At 45.3% G+C, this 14509-nt stretch overlaps 1 protein-coding gene across 1 annotated transcript; it reads right to left on the minus strand.

Annotated features, from left to right (window-relative positions):
* Positions 1 to 3063: 3063 nt before the first annotated feature.
* LOC311072350 (nuclear factor 7, ovary-like) lies at positions 3064 to 5833 on the minus strand. The gene is made up of 4 exons (XM_084097314.1): positions 5598 to 5833; positions 5499 to 5521; positions 5299 to 5417; positions 3064 to 4003 (listed from the first exon to the last, which is right to left on the minus strand). The coding sequence occupies exons 1-4, from the start codon at positions 5703 to 5705 to the stop codon at positions 3519 to 3521; spliced, it is 735 nt and encodes a 244-aa protein (XP_083953440.1). The 5' UTR covers positions 5706 to 5833; the 3' UTR covers positions 3064 to 3518.
* Between the last annotated feature and the right edge of the window lie 8676 nt (positions 5834 to 14509).

Consider the following 14509-nt stretch of genomic DNA (forward strand, 5'->3'; position numbering starts at 1 on the left):
AACACCAAACATAACCTGCTTTACATTGGCCTTTTTTTATTTATTAGGGTGAAGCAAATGATGAAGACACTCTGTCTGTGTGTTCAGTTGCTGATGTGAATGCACTGGGCTTTTTATTATGGCAAACATTTGAATGTGTGGCATAAAAAAGGGACTGGCCCTTACACATCTCTTTTGTAGGATTTTTCACAACCTGCCCCAGAAACTGAGGCCTCTACTCAATGGGCTTCAGAAGAAATGTGTAAGGATTTAAAACCCTTGACATAAATTACAGTCAGTCCTGTGTTTGTAGGAAGTCAAGGAACTTTTTGTGATTTTGATGAGCCTCCAGAAAACTTGTAATGATCATGTTTGTGGTGGAATTATGTTTCAGGTGGAAACCGACTCAGTCAGGGCCCTGTACAAAAGGAGTCTTGAACTAGACTGCACACTAAAGGAGACTTGAACTAGACTGCACACTAAAGGAGACTTGAACTAGACTGCACACTAAAGGAGACTTGAACTAGACTGCACACTAAAGGAGACTTGAACTAGACTGTTCACTAAAGGAGACTTGAACTAGACTGCACACTAAAGGAGACTTGAACTAGACTGCACACTAAAGGAGCAGACTGTGAGCTGAGGAGGCTCCAAACAAAATCAAACAGCTGGATAAAACTGATCTCAGTATGTATATAGTTATATATATATATATATATATATATATATATATATATATATATATGTATAACTTATTTAACCAAGTAACACTTTAGTACGAATATTTATTAATGCAACTTTCTCTTGCTCTCTTTCTCCTTCCCATCCCACAAAACCAATAAAACAGTTTGAGACATATCTGCAGTTTCAATGTGCTTTTATTAAGTGTAATATTGTATGGTGATTGCATCTACATCTGCTCCAGCTGGGTGGTTAAGTGTGATCGGGTCAGTTTCATCAGGGAGAAGCTGGTTTTGTGGTGTTTCTCGCTCCTTTCTACTGGTGGCTATAATATGCAGAATGGCACATGCAGACACTATCTGTGATGCCCGCTCTGGTGACTCTGAAGCGCCGAACACAGTTGAAATGTGCCTTTAGGATGCCAAAGGTCATATCTTCACTCTGGTTTTACTGAGGGCCACACTGAAGCGGTGCTGTGGCCCTGTCTGAGGGTCATGATAGGGGGTTATTGTGTAGGTTTTTCTATCTCAGTTTAAATGAACAGTGTTTTGTACTGTACCAAATTTAACTTGCTTTCCTCAAAGCGCTGACACAACACAGACTCATGGAAAATTTGTAAGACAAGTACTGGAGCCAGGCCATTTGGCATCCAAACTTGATCATATGTTCATGACCACAAGTCGTCTGCAGATGAAATGTTTAGTAGATCATTGTTATATCTGTTAAAGTTACTATTAATTTAAAGATTCATCTCACAGAAAATAATCATCTCACATATTCACATCATCTCTACCTGAACATTAAGGCTGTGATAGGACTTCCTATTAACATAATCTGCCTCATGTTCCCCTAGAGCAGTGGAGATTGGAGCAATAGACTGCATACATGTTGCATCATAAGAATAAGATTAAGAATAAGAATCCTATCATAAGATTAACAGAATAATAATAAAAAAGATTCAAAATAATTCTTAATATGTATTATATTGTATAGTACATTTGTGAAATTTGCTTTTTGAGAAAAAAAAATGTGTTCATGTGATGTCACCCTATCAATATATCTTACCGGCAATTTTATAAAAGCCCTCTTTTATGGACATGGTCGATAAATGTCCGGGGAACATTATTAATTAAACTTTTCATGTACTCCTGCAGAGCGAGGACCACCTTGCGAATGGTTCGACAAACCGTGTTTTCCCCTATAGCTTCTGTGCGTCAGCCACATAGACAGTAAAAGAAATGGACACAGCGACCCCATTGGAACTCAATTGAGACAAGTGAAGCCCATTTTCAGCGATTTCTTAGCACTTCCTTTCCTGACGCGCAGACTCAAACCGAGCAAAGCGTTACACGGACCACGTGAGCAACCTGTCTGTCTTCTAGTAGCTGTGCCAAGAGAAATCTGAATCATTCCCTTCCGAATCTTGCAGAGACGGAGAGTGTGAGTAGGAGCTGTCCATAAGCTTGGAGCAGGAGAAACTTTTGCTAGGTATTCTGATTAATTATATTGTCATTTTGCCTCCACGTCCCCCCGATTGCCTGCGAGCTTCTCCTCCCGTCTATACGGTAATTTCTCTAGTGTGCGACAGAGAGTCGCGTGGTTATGACGCAATCGTTAGCCTACTTTTACAAAAACTGCTTCTACGGGTCCATAACATAAGCTACAAGGTAATGGATCATTTTATACATTGTCGTGTATCTTTAGAAATAAATAATGGACAAATGGAGTCTTTAAACGCCTCAGATGTAAAGTTATTCGCTGTCAAAGTGACGCCAAAATGAATGGGAGTCAATGGGATGCTAACGCAAGTGAAGTTCTGCTACAAGATGTCGGCACCCGGCCGACTTCAACTTCCGGTCGACTTCCTTCCCGCCTGGTCAGCCACCGTGCAAGAATGTACCACTTGCAAAAAAAAAAAAAAAATGCAACGCAATACAATTTGCGGTACAGTAAGTGCATGAATTCGACGTGTTAAATTCTTTATGTGCGGCTCAAGAAGTTCGCAAAGATAAGACATTGCTTCCGCGGAAAATCTGTATCTTTCATACAAGTAACTATCAGTTAAGGCAAGGGGATTTTGTCTGGCTAAAAACTCTTTCTCTACGAAGTGCTCGTCAAACAATTTGCGCTGAGATGTCCACCGGATTTGGAAGAAAAGGTGAAGTCATTGCAACAGACACTGGGAATAAGTTACGTCACCTGTATGTTTCTTTGCTCTCAGCTGATTGGTCAAACTTCGGTCTGAGATCTTGAATCCAGAACATAACCTGCCCCGGAGCAGGTTAGCCGTGCAGCGCAAGATACCATGGCAACGAACACCGATTAAAGCCGAGCTACTTTCATAGTACCTAAAACCCAGGGTTGGCGGAAACTAAGCTGAAACATAGCTGGCTAGCCACCTAATCCGGCTTCATGGTACAGGCCCCCGGTCTTCGATTCTGAGTTTACAACAATGTATTTATTATGTCTATGCTCTCATCTCCTCATAATGGTTATCATTTACATCCATGTACTAAAGTGAGCAAATGATCATTTAAACTGAAATAAACAATTATTTATTTACAAATTCATTGAAACTGCCCATGTGTAGAATTAGGCTCAGTTTATAGAAAAAAAAATATTATATAATTATGTGGAAATGAGCAAAGTGACAAACTTCACTCTTGTTTATTGATCTGTTAAAGCAACATGAGAGTGTGTGTGTTGCTGTAGTGCTGGATATCAGTCATGTGATCATCATGGCCCAATCACAGCCAGCGTACTGATACTCAGATCAACAGCACTCTTACTCATGAGATATGGATTAAATATTGGAAACATGATGAAAGCAGAAAGATCCAGATCTACAGGAGTGACGTTTACTGACTATTGACCGGTAAGATCCTCAGAGAGGGATAACACCTGAAGAACGGAAAGAGTGTGTGAGTGAAGGTGGTTGTGAATGTGTGTAGATGTGTGTTAGTTACAGGATCAGAGAACGACACCGTTCCTCCGTCATAGTCCAGATTCACTCTCACACGATCAAGCTTCTGTTTAACACGAAAACCAGAACCTAGAGACCATCTGTACGACACACACCAGACATCAGTGTTGAAGAAAACACGTCCCTTCCTCTGGTTTGCTGTAGATACTCCAAGAATCCAGCTTGAACCCTCTTTAACCTCCACATCCCAGCAGTGTGTTCCTGAGTTAAAACCCTCTGAACCCAGAACACAGAGACAACCGTTAATTCTCTCTGGATTATCAGGAAGAGGTTGATTTTTCCCGCTGTATCTCACACTGGTCAGATCATCAGACAGGACGAGACGTGGATCTGCAGTGTTTGGATCCAGAATCACAGGAGCTGATGAGACACAATCAACAGATGCTTTTATTCTGATCTTCATATAATGATCAACAGTGAACCCAACACAGATTATTATGAATTATGACACTCGTCCTGTTGATCAAACACATTTTCCTCTGATCACTGTCAGTGCTGTTATTAGTTTCACACTCGTTTTTATCATCAGCGTTTAACGGCATCAACTACAAACATTAAATATGGGATTCAGACATTTGTGTCCATCAGGAGAAACTGATACTTTGGGAAATTTAAATAACAATAAATCAATGAGATCTGTTGAGATTTATGCTGTAGATGAAGAACTGTAAGTGTGTGTGTGATCTTCATCAGATCATCTTCATTTTATTGGCTCTTATCCTCCTTATTCTCGGGCGCTACTGTAGGTGTAACAGGGTGTGTTCCCACATGTTTTAGTTCCCAAGCACTCTAACAAGAGGATTAGCGTACCGCTAGCATAGACTGTTTATGACCGTTACCATGGAAACCTCCGGTTCCGGTGTGGTGAAGTGCTGAGTCCAGCTTAGGACCCCAGTATTATGCCTGATCTAAAGATGTTCTCGTGATTTTTGATGTAATCAATCAAACTTTAATTAATGTAATAATCTTTTATTTTTTATCCTGATTATTTATATAGTGAAAGTTATAAGTGAAAGAAATTGCATTTTTAGGTATGTTTTTCCATTGTTCATTGTTATTAAGTAATGAGGTATAATATATTTTTTACATAATTAATTCTTAAACAGAATTATGCTTGTATCATATTTTCAAAGTTTTTCTTTTTTGAAAAATATCGCATATGGTGAAAAAAACGTTATCTCTAATAATTTCGGATAGCTGTATTCAATGCTACTGTCTAAGCTAACTAAAAAAACACTAAGAACGAGAAATGTTTAATTTAACAATCTATAGATTTGGTTATTTACTAGTATATGAAACATAAGTTAAAAGACATTCATGGTCATTAAAACGTAGTTCAAACGACTTATATAATAAAGTGATATCTGATTTGTTACCAGGCACTAAAGCGATTACCCATCAAACGTAATTCCCGCAAGGAAATGGATTCATGGGAGCTAGAAATAAGGAGGACAGTCTGTGTATCGTTTAAAACTCTTTATTCTTACGGTCTGTTGTGTTTGACTAACTAATTATTTTAGATTGAGAAATTATTATCTATCTATCTATCTATCTATCTATCTGTATCTATCTATCTATCTGTATCTATCTATCTATCTATCAAGTCATGAAGAACGTTTAACTCTCCAGCTCAGATCTCCTGCAGTCAGACTCACTGTTTTGGACGATGTCCTGCATCTTCTTCCAGACTCTGAACGGCAGGTTGCCCAAGTATCGTGGCACATGAATCAAAGCTCCAGAAGCCATCTGTGGATCCGGCTGTGAGCTCTGGACTCTGGAAGAACATTCAGGAGTCAGAACTGCGGTGGCTTTGGATCAGAACCAGAGAGACCAGAGACAGGAGCAGATCACTCACCTTTCCATTGAGACTGGAAACTCCTGCAGAACAAACACACCATTTATCATCAAGAACTCAATCAATCAACCAATGATCAACAATGATCTGAAATCAGACCTTCAGAAAGCAGACGTCATTGGCTTTCATCATCTCCTCCATGTCTTTGATTGTGTGTGAAAGAGCTGAGATGTGTGTGTTCATCTCCTCCAGCTTCTCCTTCATCATCTGCTTCTTCTGCTCCTCTTCCTCCCTCAGTGCAGTGACTGTAGCTTCTTCTTCATCTCTGAGAAACTGATGAAGCTTCTCAAACTGCTGTTTAATCTGACGCTCTGTGTGCTCAGCTTGAGACTGAAATCAAAGCACATTCACTTCAATCATCTCAATCGACACTCATCAACACTTCACATCATTCATATCAGAGATAAACTCGGTTCTCTTACGAGAGGTTCTCTCGTATTGCGTAAGTTGCTTACGCTACGGGAAAGTCTTCTTTCTTCGAGATCTGAAGCCAAAAATTATCCTTAATTTTGTATTCATTGTCAACGCAGTGCGGCAGCCGGCAGACCAAGGCAGGCTGTATAAGCGTGCTCATTGGCTGCTCGGCGGCAACTGCTTAAGCCTATCAGTGAGCCTCGTGAAACGTGGCCTCCAATGAGGGCGCTTCGCGCCCTCCACACCCTTCTAACCGTCAAGATGGGTGTGGCCAGAGTGTATATAAGGAAGGCTCACAGGCTGAATATCTGATTTTCTTGTCTTCAGCGAAGCTCTTCGCATCGCTGGATCTTGAGAGCCGCCGCCGTTGAAACCAGCGACCAGCAAGCCTAGGACAGCGCCTGAAGAAGCCGGCCGCCTTCGCCGCCTTCAGCCATCCGTGCCTGCTACGCTATCCGGCGACATAGCCTTTTACTGCTGTGTGTGTTCGCCTACTGCGACACATACTTTCTCTCATTCTAAAAGAGCACGAGGCGTTTTTCTAAAAATGCCTCGTTTTTTCCTGCGGCTTGTGCCGCGCCCCGCTCAGCAACGGAGACCGCCACCTCTTCTGCGCTCTCTGCCTGGGCCGCGAGCACGCCGCCACCGCACTCTCTACGGGCGGCTGCCCCGAGTGCGAAGAACTTTCAATGTCGACCCTGCGGGCTCGACTTGAAGTTTTCGACCAAGCTGTCGTTCCGCCTGTCCCTGCCGGGCCGCGCAAGAAGAAGCGCCGCTCGCAGAGACCTCCGGACACTGATGTGACTGAGGAGCTCGCCGGAACTTCTCCCTCGAGCTTCTCTCTCGCTCGCTCTCTCCGCCCCCCCTCCCGGCCGTTCAACCGCCGGCTCTCGCCCGCGCCGCCGCCGCGTCAGGGGATGAGGCGAATGAGATAGATACACTCCCTCTGTTCGAGCCGCGCTACTACGCCGCTCACAAGGGATGGCAGAAGTGGACGGTCTCGGAGCGAGCTTCCTTTCCCTTTGTTCGAGTCGCGCTACTGCGCCGCTCACAAGGGATGGCAGAAGCGGACGGTCCTGCAGCTCTCTTTACGTTACAAGAAAGCTACTCCGTCCTCGTGCGTCACTCACCGGCGAAAGGAGAACAGAGTGTTTTCGTCCCGCCCTGGCCGGACCTACCTCCATTCCTCACACATTTCTCAGTCCCCTCTTGAGTTCAGGCGACTGGAATTGTTCATATTGCAGGATACGAGCCTGTTATAAATACACGCACGCCTGCAAGCAAACGCCGTCGCAAGACATGACGCTCTTATATGCTCGCTCTAACTGAAATCTTATGTATTCTCCCCTGTGGCTCAGTGGCAGAATCTTAGGCTTTTGCGCCAGGGATCCGGGTTCGATCCCGGCTCTCGCGGCAGATAAAAATGTATGCTGTTCGCTTCTCCAAGCTCGCGGCAAGCTTTTCTTATTTACAGAAAGCGAACCCGCTCTCCCCCTTGTTGGGCCGCGCAGATTGCGCCGTTCACAAGGGATGACAGAGCGGACGGTCACGAGCAACGTTCAGCGCGCGCGCCTCACTCACCGGCGAAAAGAGGAGAGAGAGTGTTTTCGTCCCGCTGTGGCCGGACAAACCGCCAATTCTCGCACATTTCTCAGTCCGCTCTTAAGTTCAGGCGGCTGGAAATATTACTATTGCAGTAAACGAGCCTGTTTTTATTACACGCACGCCTGCAAACAAACTTGAGGTCGCTCACTTATATGCTCGCGCTAACCGAAAGCTATTGTGTTCTCCCCTGTGGTACAGTGGCAGAATTATAGGCTTTCGCACCAGAGTCCCGTGTTCGATCCCGGCTCTTGCAACAGATAAAATTTATGCTGTTCGCTTCTCCGAGCTCGCGGCCAGCTTTTCTTACATACAGAAAGCGAACCCGCCTCTCGCACCCCTCCTACTCATGGTGCTCGATTATTATTGAGCCTCTATACACGAGGGAAGAAAAGACGGTTAAGTCCCGCTGCGGTTGGACCACCGTCAAAGCTTCACGCTCTGTCAGTCCCCATTGCCATGGCTACTGCAGATGTTTACCTCGCAGCCAACGAGCCGGTATATCTACCCGCTCGCCTGCGCGCAACCACCGTTCTCACGGCGACCCAGAGAAATCTCAAATGAGCATAATGTCTGGTTGCACGGCTCACGCCGTATGTGTTTCAAATGCAGTGAATGTGCCCACGTTTCTGTGTTCACCCCTGCACACAAGCACTATAAATCCCTTGTCTCTCACAGAGCCCACTCTCATAAAGCAGGCAGAAGCCGCTCGAGTGTTAAAAGTAGGTCACGTGTCCACCTCCCCGTGCCCACACCTACTCACTGCCCGCTCTGTCACACGGCCTCTCACGACCGGTCATGTTTTAAATGCAAGTCCTGTGCCCGCCCTCGAGCGCTCACACATACTAACAAACATTTCGCCCCGACGCCGCCCTCGCGCGTCGCGCCTCACACTGTATGTTCCCCGTCCAAAGCCACTGGGATACTGTGTGTAAAACTGCCAGCTATCGCTGCATGCGAGCCGCCGTATCTAAGCACCAAGAGCGCGCGCTGCGCCCGCACCTCCGTTTCGAGCTCTCGAGCCCGCGACGCGCCGCAATCAGAGCTTGGAGGCCATTCTGCTCCTGGCTGCACACGCGAAAGCGTGGGAAGCTATTCCAGGCGCGTCAGAATGGGTGCTAAGCACAGTAAAACAGGGCTATACTCTGCAGTTCGTTCGCCGCCCTCCGCGCTTTCAAGCGCGTACCGAGACCAGAGTGAATGGGGAAGTAGCACATCTACTTCGAGCAGAAATAGCTACACTTCTGTGCAAAGGGGCTATAGAACCGGTTTTCCCCTTCTATGAGCGAGTCGGGCTTTTACAGCCGTTATTTCCTCGTTCCCAAGACGGACGGAGCTCTCAGACCAATTTTGGATCTGAGACGTTTGAACAAAACTCTTATGAGAAGACCGTTCAAAATGCTCACAACCAGGCAAATTCTCGCGCAAATTCGCCCGAGGGACTGGTTTATATCTCTCGATCTAAAAGACGCGTACTTTCAGATCCAGATAATACCCCGTCACAGGCCATTCTTGAGATTCGCCTTCGACGGTCAGGTATATCAGTACACCGTCCTGCCTTTCGGCCTGTCGCTGGCACCCCGTACATTTACGAAGTGCATGGACACGGCTCTCGCTCCCCTGAGGGGTCGGGGAATGCGAATTCTGAACTACTTGGACGATTTGCTAATTCTAGCACAGTCAGAGGCCGAACTCATCGCCCACAGAACAGTGCTTCTAAGCCACCTGGACAGCCTGGGGCTCACGGTCAACTGGACCAAGAGCTCATTAGTGCCCAGTCAATCAACCTCTTTTCTGGGTTTGGATCTGGACACTATGGCAATGACGGCCCGCCTGTCGACACAGCGCGCGCGCTGCATTCGACGCCTAGCCGCGTCTTTCCAGCCGGGCAGCACCGCACCTCTCAAGACATTTCAGAGGATGCTGGGTTGTATGGCTTCAGCTGCAGCAGTGCTTCAGCTGGGTCTGTTACGTATGTGCCCGCTACAACGCTGGCTGAATGCCCGAGTGCCTCACAGAGCCTGGGCTTCCAGCGGCATTCGAATCAGAGTGACTCAGAGCTGCGTTTCAGCACTGAAGCCCTGGTTAGCGGCCGACTGGTACCAGCGGGGAGTGACAATGGGAGCCATCTCGCACCGCAAAGTTATCTCGACGGACGCTTCCACCTCAGGTTGGGGCGCTCTTTTCGAGGGCAAACCGGTCTTTGGCCTGTGGTCAGACCAGGAGAAATGCCTCCACATAAACTGGAGATGATAGCGGTCGAGAACGCGCTCAAGCGCTTCCTCCCATTTATACAGGATCACCATGTGCTAGTCCGCTCGGACAACATGTCAGTGGTATCCTATGTGAACCGACAGGGCGGCGTCAGATCCAGAAACCTGTGCAAGCTGACAGAACGCCTTCTCGTGTGGGCTCACCTCTCATTGCGCTCGCTGAGAGCCGCGCACGTGCCGGGCCACCTGAATGTCGGTCCAGACAGACTGTCCAGAGACATCATTCCCCCGGGAGAATGGTCCCTGCACCCCCAGACAGTCCAGTTTCTCTGGCGCCTATTCGGCAGAGCGGAGGTCGATCTCTTTGCGTCAAGAGACAACGCTCACTGCCCGAAATTTTTCTCGAAAAGCGAGGATGCGCTGTCCCAGACATGGCCCAGCCTCCCGCTGTACGCTTTTCCCCCGATCTCCCTGTTACCACAGGTCATTGCGAGGATCAGGGAAACGCACCACCCAGTGCTTCTTATAGCCCCGCGTTGGGAGAACCAAACCTGGTACCCAGAGCTGGTGAGGCTGTCGCACTCATCCCCATGGCCGATCCCCGTGAGAAAGGATCTCCTCTCTCAAGCCGGTAGGTCAATCTGGCATCCCCATCCGGAGCGATGGTCTCTGCATGCATGGGTAATCAACGGATACCCGTTGACCTGCCAGAAGGGGTCGTGAACACGATCACGCAGTCTAGAGCTCCCTCCACGAGACGGCTCTATGCGTCTAAGTGGTCTGTGTTCTCTAAATGGTGCGCTACTAAGAGCTTTGATCCACGCACATGTGGGGTTCCGCAAGTGCTCTCCTTCCTACAGGAGCTGTTGGAAAAGGGCAGGTCCCCTTCCACGCTCAAAGTGTATGTGGCGGCTATTGCAGCGTTCGCTGAGATGACGCGCAGCCGGGCAATCGGAAGGAATGAGCTTATTATCCATTTCCTCAGAGGAGCCAGGCGGATGAATCCCCCGCGGCCCCCCTCGGTTCCTATTTGGGATCTGTCCTTGGTCCTGGAGGCCCTGAAGGCTTTTCCTTTTGAACCGCTTGAATCTGTGGATCCTAAGTACCTTTCGCTCAAAACCGTTTTTCTGATAGCTCTGTCTTCAGTAAAACGCGTGGGGGATCTGCACGCGCTATCTATTAGCCCTGCATGTCTTGAGTTCGGACCGAATGACTCTAAAGTCATTCTCAGACCGAGACACAGGTATATTCCCAAAGCGATTGGTACCCCCTTTAGGGCACAAATCATCTCCCTCTAGGCTCTGCCAATATCCGATAACGGGAACAGTGTTAGGGCGCTGAGAGTTTATATCACGTGTTCCGCCGCTTTCAGGCGGTCCGAGCAGCTCTTTGTTTCTTTTGGCGGACGCACCAAGGGTCTCGCCGCCTCGAAACAGAGTCTGCCCAGGTGGATAGTGGACGCGATTGCAGCAGCTTACGCCTCCAAACACCTGCAGTGTCCTTTGGGTGTCAGAGCCCACTCCACTAGAGGCATGGCCTCTTCGTGGGCCTGGTCCAGCGGAATTTCTATTCACGATATTTGTATGGCGGCGGGCTGGGCCTCCCCATCTACATTCGTGAGGTTTTATAACCTGGAAGTTCCTGCCCTGCAGGCTAAACTGTTATCAGTATAAGTGGCATGTATGCTGCCTAGTCGCTTATGCGCAGACTATGTCCACATACTGGTTAATTTTCTGGTTGGCACCAGGGGAAGGATTCTTTTCCACAAATAGACCAGTGTTTCTGCTCTATTCCCTTTCCCTATACGTGTTTATGCACTGTGTGGGCCCGCGCTGCCGGCCACACCATTTCCACTGATGTATACAGACCGGCTATGCCGCTCTATCATTTATGTGAAGTGAAGTGCTTAGTACAGGTGTGGGCCCGACCGGCCACCTGTTTCAACGTTATGTTTTTCCCCGGTCTCCCTGGGATTCATGTGTTGGATGCTCGGCGCGCACGGCGTTGACAATGGGTTCCCGAAGCGTAAGCTACTTACGCAATACGAGAGAACCTCTCGTAAGAGAACGTACTCGGTTAGCTAATGTAACCTCGGTTCTCTCTAGAAGAGGGAACGAGTATTGCGTAACCTGCCGTGACGCGCCACAAGCTTTTGCGCTTCAGACTATGAAAACCAGAGTTCAGCCTGTGAGCCCTCAATATATACACACTGGTCACACCCTTCTTGACGGTTAGAAGGGTGTGGAGGGCGCGAAGCCGGGTAGGCTTAAGCAGTTGCCGCCTGGCAGCCAATGAGCACGCTTATACAGCTTGCTTTGGTCTGCCTGCTGCTGCACTGCGTTGACAATAAATGCAAAATTAAGGATAATTTTTTGGCTTCAGATCTCGAAGAAAGAGAACTTTCCCGAAGCGTAAGCTACTTACGCAATACTCGTTCCCTCTTCTAGAGAGAACCGAGGTTACATTAGGTAACCGAGTACGTTTTCATCATGAAAACTCTTACATGCAAAACACCGTATATGTTATGAATCTTACACGAAATTCACCTTCATCACAGTTTAACTGATGGTAATGGAAAAACGTGTATCAATGCAACCTGTTTTTAGCTTTGCCTTATAAATATAGCTCGTTACCTATAGCCTAAATATAGCTCGTTACCGAATCAAACAAATTATATTTTAAACTTTACCAGTATCGATATGCTAGCTTGATAGTGAGTACTAAAAGCCATATTATTTGTTTCTATTTATAGTGATAAAGTTAGGTATTTTATTACATGTGATTCTGACATGATGTCACTGCATGCACTGCGCTCCTTCCTCTGCACTCGTCTCAGGTAAATAAATAAGTAAATAAATGCGTCTTCCAGCTGAGCCTGAGCATTTGGAGTCGCGCGTTCATGTGTTTTGGGGGCGTGGCTTTGGAAGGAGCCCAGAAGGGAGGGGGTGGAGTGAATGGAAATAATGAGCTGTCTTTACAACAGTCGTGAGAGGTCTACAGACACTCGATTTTTATGCTCTCTTTTTCAGAATTCTTACATTTTAATTATGTATTGGTATATAAAGACAGTTTAAACAAATTTGGAATGTTTTTTTTTTAGAAAAATCCTACCTACCCTACCTTTAAGTCATAATTATGAGAAAGTTTCTCATTATTACGAGATATTAAGTCATTATTACGAGAAAGTTTCTCATTATTACGAGAAAGTTTCTCATTATTACGAGATGTTAAGTCATTATTACGAGAAAGTTTCTCATTATTATGAGATGTTAAGTCATTATTACGAGAAAGTTTCTCATTATTATGAGATGTTAAGTCATTATTATGAGAAAGTTTCTCATTATTATGACTTAAAGAATCTTTATTTTTTTTACTCAATGTGGCGGAAACGGGCTTCCATAGCTTACAGGCCCTTATCTAAACAAGGGAAAGTTTCTCTGCTAGTGATCTAATCCTGCTGAGTTTATTCTTACAAACTCACAAGTTCTAAATTGGACGGCCTCTGACCCTAGGGGTCTCACCTGTTTCCCAGTGTTTCAAAACACACACACATTAGTCATATGTTGGCAGACCACGTACAGTCCAGCAAGGATCATTTCAATGTCTTACTGAAAGTAAATGAAAATCAATACTGTAAATCAATGAAAATCAAAATTTTCCATAACAATGGCAACACAGATAGATGGTGACACTAAACACACACACATACAAACACCTTCCAGCTAGTGACATAACTGCACTTTATTCTGCTGTAATTGTTGCTGTTTATTGTTGTTTGTTTTAAGTTTTGTTTTTATTTGAATCTTTTACTGAGATTCACTAGACAGCATTTCTAAAAATTACAATAAAGTCTAACGTTGAATTTTTTAGACCCCAATAAAACACATTTAAAATGAAGAGACAATTTCATTTCTGTTTAAACATTTCTATAAAGACATGTATTGTTTAGGTATGGAATATGAATAATAAAACAAACACTTGTGTGTTAAACTGCAAGCATAAGGTTAGGAGGAAATCTATATATAGAAATAAATTCTATAAATGAAAAGAGCCTTAAGATAAATAAGGTTTTGAGCTGCAAATTATCTTCACATTCATTTAAAATTGCCCTGTGACATCCATCCTATGACGTGACTGAAGACAGAAAGATGAAGGAACAAGAGAAAAAGCTAATATGACAGTGTTTAAGACAGAAAAATACATTTCCACAATGAAATACATTATGCATATTTCATGTACATTAAATTATATTACATTAGGGACGTCTCTACAGTTATTAACCAAGAAAAACAAAACAAAACTATGTTTGACACACTTGAGTTTTCACAATTCCTAATTAATAATTAACCATTAAAAAATGTCAAGCTCTCATATAATAATGTGAAAATGAGCAAAGTGACAAACTTCACTGTTGTTTATTGATCTGTTAAAGCAACATGAGAGTGTGTGTGTTGCTGTAGTGCTGGATATCAGTCATGTGATCATCATGGCCCAATCACAGCCACCGTACTGATACTCAGATCAACAGCACTCTTACTCATGAGATATGGATTAAATATTGGAAACATGATGAAAGCAGGAAGATCCAGATCTACAGGAGTGACGTTTACTGAATATTGACCGGTAAGATCCTCAGAGAGGAACAACGGAAGAATGGAAAGAGTGTGTGAGTGAAGGTGGTTGTGAATGTGTGTAGATGTGTGTTAGTTACAGGATCAGAGAACGACACCGTTCCTCCGTCACAGTCCAGGTTCACTCTCACACGATCAAGATCCTGTTTAA

This window comes from Abramis brama (genome assembly GCF_963993115.1).
Source record: "Abramis brama genome assembly, chromosome: 21".
Lineage (NCBI taxonomy): Eukaryota > Metazoa > Chordata > Actinopteri > Cypriniformes > Leuciscidae > Abramis > Abramis brama.

Excerpts from the sequence above, each read along its gene's own strand:
- LOC311072350 (XM_084097314.1), bottom strand. The coding sequence starts at position 5,705 with ATGATGAAGGAGAAGCTGGAGGAGATGAACACACACATCTCAGCTCTT. Across the intron at positions 5,522-5,597 it reads ATGACGTCTGCTTTCTGAAG|GAGTTTCCAGTCTCAATGGA; the intron begins GTCTGATTTCAG and ends TTTGTTCTGCAG. Across the intron at positions 5,418-5,498 it reads TTTCCAGTCTCAATGGAAAG|AGTCCAGAGCTCACAGCCGG; the intron begins GTGAGTGATCTG and ends ATGTTCTTCCAG.